Here is a 14,176-nt window from a genome sequence, read left to right as displayed (position 1 = left end):
GACAGCACTAGTGAAGCATGCAACGCTTACCCTAGTAATACTGACCCTGGTGGAGTTACATCCTGCCCTTGGCAGAGATTTAGTACCTGACCCTCCTGAAAATCTCCTCTTGGAACATACGAAGTGTAGTGCAGGGGGAAGTTCTTTTTGGCATTCTCTTGGACTTTTTTTTTTTTACCAAGTTCAGATCTCTCCAAAGCATATATGTTTACATGTGTTACTGGCCTCAAAGAAAGAAATGCACTGGTTTTATAAAAGGTGTTGAGGAGATTGGATAATAAACTTAAATCATTTGTAAACATTCCTTTAGTCCAACCAGTGCAAGTCTGTGAAGTCTATTCCCCAAAAGTTCTCTCAGTACAAATACTAACAAAATTCTCCAACTCTTGAAGCGGTAATTGCCACTGTGTGGGTGCACCAAGGTCTGTGTTGTTGGCTTGGTTTTGGCAAGGAAATAGCTGAAATTTATCTGCAGTTAGTTTGAAAAAAGGTTTTGAATCTTTTGATCTCTTCCTACTGCATCTTGATTTCAGGAGAAAGCTACCATACTTCAAAGTTCTACTCCAACTATTACAGTATCTCTTTCCAGTAATAGTAGAATTACTGCAACTGAAGAACAGAATAAATAGCTTGGACAGGAACAGTGCTCTGGCAACTTGGCATCTGCTCTGTTGCTCAATCAGCCTATTTTTCTTCTTGTATGACTACTGATTGTACAGTATGCTTACATATTATGTTATTGCATGCAATGTGTTGTTCCAGAACTCTATTTTCTACTACTTTAACATACATTTTCATGATCTTTTTTTTTTTTTTCTATCTTTTTATAGGCCTGTAAGCTGTGAAGGCTTTTATCCTCCACCTGTGCCTCCAAGAGGTCGCTGAATCTCTCAACATCTGTGGAATACAAGATTTTTTTGTTGTTTATATATGTGTTTGTACAGAAATTTTTTTTGGGCTGAGTTAAATTATTTATAAGTGAGACCCAAATGATTTCATCCCCTTCATCCTCCCCGAAGCTCTGGTGATTTTCCCCATGATTTTTACTGAGATTTTTTGATGTTCTATAACATTTTTTTTAGTTGGAAGAATTTTGGTGCTTTGGGGCTTCAAGGAAAGGTATCATCATTGGGAAAAACATTGATGTGTGTCTTGGGAGCCCTGCACCAACATGAAGATCCCATTTGATCAAGAAAGCACATGTGTCCTTTTAGGAACTAAATCCTGATAAGCATTGTTACCAAACCTCTCAATACAGTCTAGCAAGGCTTGACTGAAAAACATGCTTAAAATGTAAAGAAAATAAGATGTTTGAAAAATGCTCATTACAGCAGGAGCAGGTGAATGTACTACTGCTTGGCATAACATTTTGGATACAATTATACTGACCTTTCAGATGGTGTAGCATCCCCCTTTAGCAATCATTAAACCATGGGGGGATGAGAAATTGTCTTCGAGAATGTATTTTGCATGCATCCTTGAAAATGCCTTTCCTTTTCCTGTTTGCTTCCTGAAGAGGACAGGCGAGGTGTTGTGTGTGCTGTATTTACCATGAAAATTCCCAAGACAGCTGGTAAGGGACCTTCTGTATCACAAACCAACTGTACTTAAACCTTTTTCAGGCAAGGTGCAGGTGTGGTGTTACAACATCACATGACTGAGCTCTCAAATTAGAGAAGGAATTGGTGGCAGTGCTGTGTTCTCTGTCTCTGACATGTAGTCACTGTGCAGCAATATGAAGGCATTTCACTTCATACTCCGCAACAGTAGTGAGTCTCCAATTCTCAGTGCATGCCCCTCACAAATACCAGCTGTATTTTAGCTGGCTGCAGTGGAAACAGACAACCTGGGGGCTGGACTCTGCTTGCTCTACCAGTGTGAATCTGCAGCAGCTGTGTCCAGCCTTTTTTCTGCCTGGGGGCTTACAAACTTGAGACTTCCTGGTTTGGCTCTCTTCCAGACATTGAAATCTTCTGTGCATATCCCAACCCTTGGGGGACAGTTTATGGCTCTGGTTGTCCATGAGTGACACAGATGGGAATCTGCAAGATAACATTCAGGGTAGGGATTAAACATCATTACATACTTGGTTTTCAGGGATGAAAGAGGGAGAAACAGACAGATACATCTGTACTAGCTGATCCCTCAGGTATGGGTAGGACAAGTAGAGCTTCTGTCCGATCATGTCAGCTCCCCTTCATCTGTAGGAGGGCAGGTGACACAGAGTTGCAGTTCCTTACTCTTACAGAGTGGCAAACCCAGTGTGTGAAGCTGCAGAAGTGACAGCAACTGTGACTTGACCAGCACTGAATGAAGGTGAAGAAGCCCCTGCTGCTTTCAGGCATATAGGCATACGCTAAATATCATCTATGCATAGATGCACAGGATTTGGGTGACTCCAAATGCAGTTCATAAACTCTCTCCTTTTAATGGCAGAGTGATGCAAGTGTTGTGCTGCATATACAGCACAACACATACAGAGGTGTCCTTTCTGTTTTTTTATTATTTTATTTTTTAAAGAAACCTCAGTGCTGTCTCCAGTAACTGCCACTATAGACTCTCAGTGAGTTCGCTCTTGTTCACTGTAGCCAGGGGAATGGTGAGGTGAGAGCTGCCTTCCTGTGCTCTTGGAATGAAACAAGGTTTCCAGCTCTATTAGCTCAAATTGGAAGGAGGGAAGGAGGTTTTGGTGCTGAAATGAAGAAAATAGTAGCAAGGATAAGTGAAGAAATGCTGGTGGGGCTCTGGGTGAGACCTCTCCCAAAAGGGGAGCTGAGCCCTGCTATAAATGCATTCTGTTCAGGCCCCTTCTGCACTCCTTAAGGGAGGGAAACTGAAGATGCAGCTGTAGTTTCAGGCATTCCTGTCTCACTGCTGCTGGATTGGTGAGGGATCTCAGTAACCAACAATCACTGCAAGACTCTCACCCTATTGAGGAAAAAAGGAACAGCACTAAGATGGTTTTACTGTTGGATGCAGGTAAACAGTTGGATGCAGTCAAATCTTTCAAGCCTCTTACAGGCCAACAGTGATGCACCTGCTTAGCTACCAATGTGTGTGTTCCACATAGGTTGGATTCATCTAATTGCTTTCAGCCTCTTACATTTCAATGCATGCAGCCCCTGCATCTGTATTTTGTGCTGGTGAGCATGTGTTGTGTGTTGCTTCCACCCAGGATGAGAAATGCACTGAAACTGGAGATCAGAGAAGAAAACAAGGGGAAATATGAACAGTGTTTCTGATGCATATTAGAGTCCAAGGACTGAACAGATAATACAATTGCTTGTAAAAACTTAAGTGGCCTGGCCAAATTGTAGGGGCATCAACCAATCCACCAAACTCAGGTGCCAGCTGGCAGGCTTGGGGAGTGTGTTTGTTCTTTGTACAGCATGCCTTGCAAACCCTGCTGCAGCAGATGGCTCTGGTTGGCCCTGGTGCTGACTGTGAGACTTAAGTACTGAATAAACTGAAGAGCTGAAGCCTCCCCTCTGTCTCCCAAGGGTAAGCTACTCTATTTTGGACTGAGATGCAATGACTAGAAAGAAACATATGGTGTTATCAAAACTGTCTAGGTTTTCTGGTTTTTTTTAGTCTGTATGTGTGTGTGTAATGCAAGCATGGGTTTTGGCAAGTATCTCTACAAGGACCTCACTTCTACTGAAACAGTGCATGCACTATCTCCTGAATCTCTGGAAAAGGCTTCAGATAAATATATCTTGTGAAATACATTCAGGGAAGGTAGACTGAATGTGTGAAACCACAAGAGGAAAAGCATTTAGCAGAGGTATGATGGTAACGGAAATTGGTTTTCTGCATCATTTCTACAAAGCATGGATGACATGTGACAGCACAGAGTTCCTGCCTTCTGCTCATGTAATTTGTTGTCTGTCTGCTTATTTGTTGGTTCTCTTTATTTGAGAAGATGGTATAGCCCCCCCACCTCTTTTTAAAGAATATATGATAACTTCTGAAATTTTTTACTGTGTTTAATTTTCAAGTTGTCTGATGAATCAATGTTAAAGACCATGAGGTTTTTGCATTGAAGGCTTTGTTTGGTTTGGTTTTTCTGACTGTGGACTTGTAGTTTGAGGTAGGTCCAAGTTTGGAGGCAGGTTTGTGGGCTTCGTCCTAGCCAGCGCTGACAGAACCCTTACCCTGAACCAAGTCCAGGTGTGGCTGTGCTGCCTCAGTGCCTGCCCCGGGCCCCTGCGGCTCCGTGTGCTGCTGCTGCTGCTTGTACAGGGGTGTAGAGAACAGGCCCCTGTGAGATTCTGTCTATTTCACAGAATCACAGAACTGAGGAGCTTGGAAAAGAGCTCTGAGAACGCCGAGTCCAACCTCGGCCTGGACATCACCGTATCAACTTGACCCTGTCCGGTCTTTCTTAAACACCTCCAGGGCCAGGTGCCTCCACAATCTCCTTGGGCGCCCCTTCCAGTGTGTGATCAGCCATTCCGTGAAGAAATTCCGCCTGGTGTCCAAGCTTGGGCCCCTTTCCTCTTGTCCTGTCATTGGTTCCCCGGGAGCAGAGCGACCCCCGCCTCGCCGGAGCCTCCTTTCAGGCAGCTGTACAGAGCGATAAGGGTCCCCTCAGCCTCCTCCTCTCCAGGCTCAAAAACCGCAGCTCCCTCAGCTGCTGCTCCCAGACTCGTGCTCCGGAGGGTGCTTGTACGCAGCCCTGCGTCCCGCCCTTCCCAAAGACCTTCCGCTTTATCGACCAAAACGAAACATCGATTACAATTCCATCCCGTAAGAACGGCGCTGCCGTGCGCTCCCGCTGCCCGCGCTGTGTCCCGGCCCCGCGGGGCGCGGCCGCTCTGTGCCCGCGCTCCCGCCCGGCCCCGCCCGCCCCGCGGGGCTCCCGTAGCGCCCCCGCGGTTCCGGCGGCCGGGCGGGTGACGTGGCGGGCGGGGCGGAAGTGGCGTCGGCGGCGGGCGCGGGCCGGTGCCGCGGCGGGGCCTGCTGGGGACGCCGAGGCCCGAGATGGCGGCGCCCGGGCTGCTCCTGCTGCTCCTGCCGCTCCTGCCGCTGCGCGCCCGCGCCGACGAGCACGAGCACACGGTGAGGCGGCGCCCGGCTTCCCCGGGAGCGGCGCTTGCGCGCTCGCTCGGGCTGTTCCGCTCGGGAGTCGGGCCCCGCGGTCCGGTTCGGCGCTCGGGGGACGCCGGGGCGCTCGGGGCAGGGCCGCCGCGTTCTCTGATCCGGTTTGCACATCCTTGTGCGGCCGGGCGGGGTGTCCCACCTTTTCCTGGAGCAGATAAACGGCCCGGCAGGTAACGCGTGCTTTGTTTGGAGAGCGCTGTTTGCTCTGCCCTCCTCTCGGGAGGATGTTTGCTCTGGCTTCGGAGCACAAGTCCGAGCCGAGCGCGGCTGTGACAGCCCTGCGGGACAGGGGCTGACAGCTCCCCGCGGGAAGGGGCTGCGGAGTGGGAGCAGGACGGGGACACTGCCACGGACCCGCAAGAAAAATGGGTGTAGGAAATACTACTGATCGGAGAGCTCACGCATTGGCGTGAGAATAGTTTTTCTGAAGTGCTCGCAATATTACCCAAAAAGAATTTCTAGGAAAAAAATGCCAGTGCTTCATCAGTTTCTGATTTTACATCAGAGCGTTGTTTCCCGTGGCTTTCACTGTGCGAAAGTGGAAGTTTGTGTGATAAGCTGAGATGTGATTTTGGAACGAGACTTTCCTAGAAACCGTCTCTGTTTGCTGCAAGTGGAATGTATTAATACGTGGCTGTGATTAAACACTGGGTCTTTCTGACTGTCAGGACTTTCTTCCTCTTGAGCAGCCTGGCTGGTGAACACTTGCTGAGTTTCTTAACATAGTTTTCTCAAGGTGAGGCATGGTAAAGCTTACCAAGTGTTCTTAATAAAACAGATAAATAGTATTGATAGCTTTTGGGTAATTAACCTTATTCCATTTATTTTTGAGGACTTTAAATCTGATTAGGATTGTGTTCATTTTTTGAAAGGGAAAGCATTTTATTGGTTCTGCAGTTAATGACAGAAAAGTTAATCTAATATTCAGTACTTTCAAGGAACAGATATTCTTTGAACTAGATAAGGTGCCAGCTTTGTTGCTGAACCTATGCTTTACAGTGAGGCTTCTGCTGAGGTGAGATGGTTTTCAGCATAGCGCTGTGTTTATTTTAAGGGTTGGTTAACTTGAGGGATTATTCATTATTAAATTAATATTGGTAATCTTCTAGGGAAAAAAAAAATAAACCTGTCACTGAATTGATTTGGGTTTGAGCTTTCCCTTCAAAAGTGGTTTCTGATGTTTGTAGCTATTTTGATGACTACCTAATGATTACCTAAACAATTACCCATGGAAATCACAAATTCCTTTTGAAGGCTTGTCATTTTTTTCATCTAAACTACTCAAATCTGAGGGATTGTAAGTCTATTTTGGTTTAGTATTCTTGTTCACATAGATTATTAACTGGATAGGTTATGTGATAGGTTAGGAATAGTTGGTGTAGAAAGACAGTTACCTTTTTTTGGAAGGCTGTCTCCTTGCTTGGGTATTTTGATATTTTAATCTTGTGTGAGAGCTTGGAGTGGAAGCATTAATAGCATGAATGAAGCATGACCAGGGTTTTGTACTAGTGTACTGATGTTAAGATAACCTGAAGAAAATATTCCTTAAATACTGCATTTTAGTGAATTTCAGTTTTAAATATGATTTCAGCTGGGAGATTAATTTTCTTATATTCAAAGTGCTTTGAATATAAGAAGGCTCTGCTCACTTTTGGAGAAGTGGAAGGGAAGTTTAGGATTTGGTGATCTCAGACTAAATTTTCACTGACTTTAAGACTCGAAAACTCTTGGTAGGAATACACATCCTTATCCTTATCCTTCCATTTCCTTGGTGTGCAGGTCCCTGGGGGAAGGTGTGCTGGTGCATCCTGACACAGCTGAACAGGGTGTTGTCACTGCTCAGCATGTTGGACATACAGAAGTGCTGCATTAGGCTTTTAATGCTGCTATAACATGGAATAGTATGCAGTGTGTGCTGTAATATGTATTACACCTGTCCTTTATTTTATGATTGTGGACTTCTAAGCAAACACTGTAAGAGGTAATTGTGAGAGGACTCTGCACGAAGCTCTAGGTCTCAGCTATTGTTTCTGGAGATATTAGGTATGGATAGTGTCAGTGAATCAACAACTTATATCCTTTATCTTAAATTTGAATTGCACTTTAAAAATCACATCTGCCTTTCTTTGGAGAAAGAACAGTGTAAATACAATAAGATAAAGACGTGGGTATTCAAAATGAATAGTAAGTGAAGAGAAATTTTTGCCACAGTATGTAAAATCTCCGTTGTCGAAGAACAGTGTAAATACAATTGTAAGATAAAGACATGGGTATTCAAAATGAATAGTAAGTGAAGAGAAATTTTTGCCACAGTATGTAAAATCTCCATTGTCTAAAGACAGTACAGCAGCATAACTTCAGACCATGACAGAACAGTTTATCAGGAACTAACTGAAAACTTGTCTGGTGATTCTTTAACTTATTTTCATGCTTCAGAGCATGTAATATACTTGCTCGTTGCCTATATTATAAAAATTGCAACATTTTTTGACAGTTGTCCTTTTATTTGTGGAAGTGATGGTATCAATGGGGCGCGGGTGGCCTTATCACAATGTGTACTGATCCTGCAGAAACAGGATTGGGGGGCTCCTGCCTGGCCTTTGCTTTCACATCTTCTGTTGCTAGACTTGTTGGAATTGATGATGTAATAGACAAACCATAAAACATTCTGAAATATCCTGTGGTTTTTGTTACGGGAGAATGCTCTAGAGAGTAGGTAGCATTTTAATTTTAATGTTGCTTCAGTTTAGTTGTCTGTGCTCTGTAAGAATAGATATACATTAAAAACATTGAAAAGTAAACAAAACCCAGCCTATATTGTATAGCAAAATTCCTAATTTAAAATGGTTGAGAAAAGCGGTTTTGCTTGACTTATACACCGATCAAATATGTTAAAACCCTGAGCATGTAAGGCTTATTTAAAATTAGTATGTAAAATTAGGAACTTCGTATAGTATCTGAAAATTGTCAGTTAGAGAAACACCGTGGAAAACATTTCAGTTCATGTAAAATACTTATTTGCATGTAAAGTTGTGCGCAGATGAGCGGCCTGATTCCTCTTTGAAGTTGTGTTTCCATTTTGAAGAGGTGAAATAAATGTCATGGAAGCAGGACGTGGTGTGCCTGAGCAATCTCGTGCATCTAGGAAGTGTAAAAGTAAAAGTACTGCATGTACAGAAGTTCAGCCTGTGCCACTGGTACAGTTCTAGACACATCTTGATGAGGCCTGAAATTCAGCGAGAAATAAAGAAATGTTACTGGAAATAGCCTGCTTTGTCCAAAGGCAAGCATGAGGCTGAAATACACAGTTTAATAGGGTGGATTTAATATGGATGTGAGCTGCAAACATTGAGTATTATCACAGTGCTCCATAGATGGAATATCTGTAAGATGCCGAGGACTGCAAGCCTGGGATATTATTTGCCAGGTGAGTCTTGCTTGCTGCCTCCTGTATTTCTTCTCTTGCTTCTACATCTTTGCTTTGCCAGTAACAAATAATGTTGTTCTTTTTTCCCCCTGAAAAATGTGCATTGTGGAGCATGTCATTCCAGACTTCACTGCGAGGACAGGAGTAAAATTGCATATTTTCTGAAAGAAACTGTCTTGATTGGAATTTATTTTGCTGAATCATCACATGATATTTGGCAGTTGCAATCCTCTTTTTGTCTCCCATAATTTTTTTGCAAAGTGTTTTCCTGGTTTAAAGAAGAATATCAGCAACAGTCTGATATCTTTTTCTGCAACTTTCTGTAACTGACTTAATCTAGCCTTAATTGTTTTGTAGAATAAATAGTCTATTTTTAGGGTTAGCATGCTAATTTCTGCAGTTCAGCAAAGAGAACGTAAAGCTGCTTTCCACACCATGAGTGCCCTGTACCCTGTTGGGTAACAGGAAAGAATGCACTGTACTGAAGGCAGTGCCAGTATTGCTATCCTTGAATAGTTTCTAAACTGTATAGATGTATGGAAACTGTCTTTATCTGAAGCCTCAGAGTGGTGCACACCCCCAGTTTTTCACTAGTTGTATTACATAGAAGAGATGCACTCCTGGCCTTGTCAGACTACACAAGCTCCTGCCAGTTTAGTGTTCTGCAGGGAGCTAGAGTGGACCCATCAATACGGGCAGCAAGGAAGGACTGCAGATGGGTTGGATGTGATTTTAGCTTGCACAGGCACATCCCTGCAGCCCAGTGCTCTGAACAGGCAGTGTGACCGTATTGTGCTGCTGTGGAACAGATGTCCTCAGCTGTGATGAGGGTTGTAGAGAATATGTAGTTGTGTTTGAGGTGCAGGTTGGTCCTCCACCACCTCGTTGGCAATTACAGAAAAAAGTTTCTGAAGGTTTTTCTCCCTTAGCTTAGCAACTGTATGGTAGGTAACTTGAGTCTATGCTGAGAGTTTTCAGGCTGCATCTGTTAATATATAATTATATATTCCATATAGCCACAGAAATTACTGAGCTGATAATTAAGCTTAGTGCAGAAAAATATGTGAAGCTTACAGACATTTTTTCATAAATTACAGTAAGTGAAACATAAATAAAATTGTGTTTTGTAGCCTTCTCTCACACGTGGAAGTACTGAACTATGTGGGTTGTGGCACTGTGACAAAGTTGTTAAATGCTTGTGTCTGTGAATATAATTGGGATCTCTGAGCTACATGCAGTATATTATCCCTTCATATGAACCAAAACCAGAAGAGTTTGCTGAGATACACCAGAGTACAGATTACAGCATCTTACTTGTTGACCTTCTTGGCCTTGTCATTTACTATGTTCATCTTGGCTTACTTTATGTTCTCTCTCTCATAGCGTGACCTTTTTGCTGAAAGATGTGTTATATGTAAGCCTTCTCAAAACTTTGCAGCCCTCATAAAGAGGTGACAGTACAGTCTCCTACAAAATACTCTAGTGCTTTGTCTTGCCTAAATTAAGTTTTCCTTTGTGTTGGCATTGTTATTTATTATGGACTTTTTGATATTATGAAGGCCCTAATGAAACAGAACAGAAAAGGAACCAGACAGAAAAACCAACATCAAACCGCCACGCTTGAACTCTTTAATAGCACTGTGTTCTTGCCACCAAGTTACCCTACCACTAGGCTAAGAATGCAAGGATAAGATCTGTCATGTCAGAGAAGTGTATTTAAATGTGAAAGCTCATCCTTATAATTGACAATGAGCAAAACCCAACAAATGGAGAGACAAGAAAATGTCCTTCCGTTTCTGCTAGGCACCACCCCCAAATTTAAGGTGAAGGTGCTTAAGTTGTTTTGCTAACTACAATGCTCTTAATTAGTGGAGGTCAGCGGGAGCACCTGGTGAAAGGAGACTCTCGGCTGTGCCTAAGGACTGTGTGAGTGAGGTGTAGCCTGGGCTGGCTGAGGTGTTGTGTTTGTTTATGTAGCAGTCCTGAAAAGATTTATCTCGTGCTTTTCTGGGGTGGTTGTGAGAAAGGAGGAAGTAATAAATGCAGACTGAATTTTTTGCATCTGTTTGATGTGGCCCCTTTTCTCTCCAGAGTAGGTTGATGGCATCTTGGAGTCATTGCGGGAAAAACTTGTAGTAGGCCCTGAAGAAGGACTAAGCCCCATGCAGATAAGAGACAAGCAAAGACCAGATTTGTTATTGCAGATGTTGTAATTACTATTTAGTTACATTGGTAGATCAGAAAACATAGCAAGATTTTGCATATTATGTTCTTAATCTGTTGGTTTCTGCCTTGTCTGTCACGAGTTCCAAAAATGTGGAGGTCCGAGCTCAGTATGAAGCATGTCAGAAAGGAACAGCTGAGAAAAGCAGTGGTCACTGCTTTCTTTATTAAGGCAGTCAGAGATGAACTGACAGACCTAAGGATGTTGTCATATTCTATTACTGAGGGTTAAACACAGACGTAGGTCAGCTCACATGTAAGCTGTTTGGTACGAGTAGTGCTAAAGTGGGCTCTTGACAAGTATAGACCATTTTGAGAAAGAGCTGGAAATATGTTCTGCAGCTGTTAGAGGAAGAAACAGAAGACATGATAGAAATAACAGGCTAGGAAGAGATATGGACCAGCTTGTCCCATGCTCTCTTGGCAAGAGCTAGAGGTGGATTCGAAGTGCAGACTCCACTGTCTGCTTCTGCAGCTGAGGGGATTGGAACTGGGATTTTGCTTTCTTTTTGTTATCTTTACCAACTTTCTTTGGACAACTGTGCTGCACTCGTATAACCTTTCTGGTTGCTGGCAGAGAGGAGGAATGTACTTTCTCTTGTTTTCTCTTGTTGTTTACTTTTTATTTGATACTTCTTTGACATTCTTTGCCTGTCAGAAATGCTCTGAAGTGTGTGCTCTGCAAAGGGGCTGGTTTGTGAAACCAATAAGTGTTTGGTCTCTGCTGCAGTTCAGAATGAAATTAGTAAGATATTTTAAGTTTCTTGTTGGAAATCACTCACGTAAGAGGCTGGAATGACCTTTGTACATCTTTGAAAACAAAAAAGTTGAGCCTTTAATTGAGATGTTGTATTAGTTTAAAGGGACTAAATTATTTTCCGAAGCATGTTTGTTTAAATCCTTGAGTTTAACTTTTAAACACTGCATCTGAATTTTTTTTTTTTTCATTTCATTTCTGCACTGACGTCTTGGTGTGTCTGTGGTTGTTCAGAATAAATGGAGTTGAAGAACCTTTGTTCATTTGTTAAAAAGGGAGATACAGAACTGTGTTTAGTATTTCAGCTGTGCACTATAGAATAGTTATGTCTAATTAACATTTTGCTTTCTTTTCTTCTCCAAGGCGTTCTGTGTCCGTGTTTTGGTCTTACAATAGTACTTTATACTTCTGTACCTAAAAAAATTCAGGACCTGTATAGTGATTTGCTTTTATGTGTATATAAGTAGGGTTTTTTCCAGCCTTAGAAGTTATATTGCTGTCCCTGTCCCTCTTAGTCTGTTGAAATTAAAGGTGAAGTGTTGTGTGAGAGTCTTTGTGTAGTAATCAGCAAATCTGATACCTCATCCAGATGCATACAGATATAATGCAAATTATTATTTCATGTTATTTAATTTTCCTGAATTTGTCCAGTATTTGAATACTGATAGATTAATGACTTTTAGGTACTTTTTTTTTGTTGCTCAGAAGTAATAAGGGCTTGAAAAAAATTATTGGCTCCTAGGCTACTGATAGATTAATGACTTTTAAGTACTTTTTTTTTTTGTTGTTCAGAAGTAATAAGGGCTTGAAAAAAATTATTGGCTCCTAGGCAAGGAATATTTTTTCCTGGCTAACAATAACTGTGGAAAGTGAAGAGGGAATGTTCCCAGAGAGAATTTTGTGGCAGCCACCAGACTTCTTGCTGTTCTGTTTTTTTCACTGTGGGAATGTTGGAAATGCATCAAAATACAGTTCTTCTGTCTGACTTTGGCTCTTGGCTACTGTAGGTACGCAACAGTTTAATTTTAGTGCTTCCTGTGAGGCATTGTGCTCTTCTGGGAATTTTGAATGCAGTTTATACCTTTTCTAAAAAGAAAGGGAGCTGCATTTTAGGAAAACACAAAATATCTGTCAGTGTGTGTAGATTTCCTGACTACTTTGCTAAGATCTTGTTTAACAAGACATTTATATGGTGTTCCCTTTATTTCGGCTGAGATAAGCAGAGTTTTGCTTTTAACTCTGATCTCTGTTGTTACAAAATTAGTAAAAGCTTATTTATTTTAAATACTTCTGCTCGCTACATCTTCTGCATCTTTCTTAAATCCCCCTCATATGATACTTCACTGATAGGCTGTAAGAAACTGTTGTACGATCAACTTGGCTTTTTTTTTTCTATGAAAGCAGGCTGAAATGTCATCATAGAGTCCCTGTCATGCAAAAGACAGCTGTCTTTAAATGTGGCTGTTGCCTGAGATTGAGCAATCCTGCCCTGCTAGTTAATATGAATAAGAGCTTCTTGAACATTTTTATTCTGCTGGGCTTCTCATCTAACTCAATAACTTTGTCTTTCAGTACCAAGATAAAGAGGAAGTCGTTCTGTGGATGAATACTGTAGGACCCTACCACAATCGCCAGGAAACATACAAATACTTCTCTCTCCCTTTCTGTGTGGGATCAAAAAAAAGCATCAGCCATTACCATGAAACCCTAGGGGAAGCACTTCAAGGAGTTGAATTGGAGTTTAGTGGTCTTGACATCAAATTTAAAGGTAAGTGATTCAAAGTGCATTTAGTCACTTAAAAAAATACACATACTCTTCAAACTTGATATTTCAATAAGACTAACTAAAATTTTCTTGCTGCTAGCAGCTGAGTGTATTTTGTGTGGTTGATTGGTACTACCACTGGCTTTTGAGTTTACAGTGAAGTTTCCATCGATGTGCCCTTGGAGGAGAATGCTTGCAGCAGATATTGCTTCTGAAGTAACTTGTATCATTTTACAAAGTAAAACCACGTTCGTTTTCAGTGTATGCCTGTTTGATTATTTACTGGAATTAATATTCTGGAATCGCCAGTTCTGAAGATGTAGTTTTTTTCCTGTGATGATGAATACTTGCAGACTCACTGCAATTGCAAAGGAATAGCAAGGGCTCAACGTCTCCAAGTTCCACCTCAATACAGAGTTGATGGTTGTATCCTTCTGATTACTCTCTAGTTTAAAATAACTGTCAAATACCTTTATAGTACTGTCTCTAACTCATCTTATGCCAGTCAGGCTGGACAGGATGAAGCTGTTAGTTGGTTTTTTTCCTGTTGTTCCTTTTCCTCTCCATCTTGCCATACTGTTCCAGAAAAGATGTTTAACTTTTTTTGCAAATATATTTCTTGGTATCAAGGCCTGAGTCTTCTATTGCATAATTTCTGTGTGCGTGTCCTTTCAGATATCTGTAGCTAGTAGTTGCAGAACTTCAAATAATAACAGATTCTTTTGGCCTCTTGAATTTTAACATTTATTAATTTAATTCAATTTGTATTTCTGTGTATCTCTTTTTCCAGAACACTGCACTTCATTGCATCACTAGTGCTTAACTGGATGGAGAAGTTAAGCATAGTATCTCTTGTCTCAGCATTTACAGTCAGGTGGGATTTAGTTTCTGTAAGCTGTAA

General features: G+C 41.9%; 2 protein-coding genes across 2 annotated transcripts in view; both read left to right on the top strand.

Moving 5' to 3' along the window:
- Positions 1-3,933, top strand: part of PIK3AP1 (phosphoinositide-3-kinase adaptor protein 1) — a 36,610-nt gene extending 32,677 nt beyond the window's left edge. Inside the window, exon 17 of the mRNA XM_041415289.1 lies at positions 831-3,933. Within this exon, the coding sequence (XP_041271223.1) occupies positions 831-885 (55 nt within the window). The 3' untranslated portion in view covers positions 886-3,933. The remainder of the gene's footprint in view (positions 1-830) is intronic.
- A 985-nt stretch (positions 3,934-4,918) lies between these two features.
- Positions 4,919-14,176, top strand: part of TM9SF3 (transmembrane 9 superfamily member 3) — a 46,841-nt gene continuing 37,583 nt past the window's right edge. The window contains exons 1-2 of the mRNA XM_041415290.1: positions 4,919-5,061; positions 13,083-13,278. Of these exons, the coding sequence (XP_041271224.1) occupies positions 4,984-5,061; positions 13,083-13,278 (274 nt within the window). The 5' untranslated portion in view covers positions 4,919-4,983. The remainder of the gene's footprint in view (positions 5,062-13,082; positions 13,279-14,176) is intronic.

The sequence above is a fragment of the Onychostruthus taczanowskii genome, unplaced genomic scaffold, assembly GCF_017590055.1.
Source record: "Onychostruthus taczanowskii isolate IOZ18803 unplaced genomic scaffold, ASM1759005v1 scaffold5, whole genome shotgun sequence".
In the NCBI taxonomy this organism is placed as follows: Eukaryota; Metazoa; Chordata; class Aves; order Passeriformes; family Passeridae; genus Onychostruthus; species Onychostruthus taczanowskii.
The sequence above is the reverse complement of the archived record's forward strand: the minus strand, read 5'-3'. Positions and strand labels throughout refer to the sequence as shown.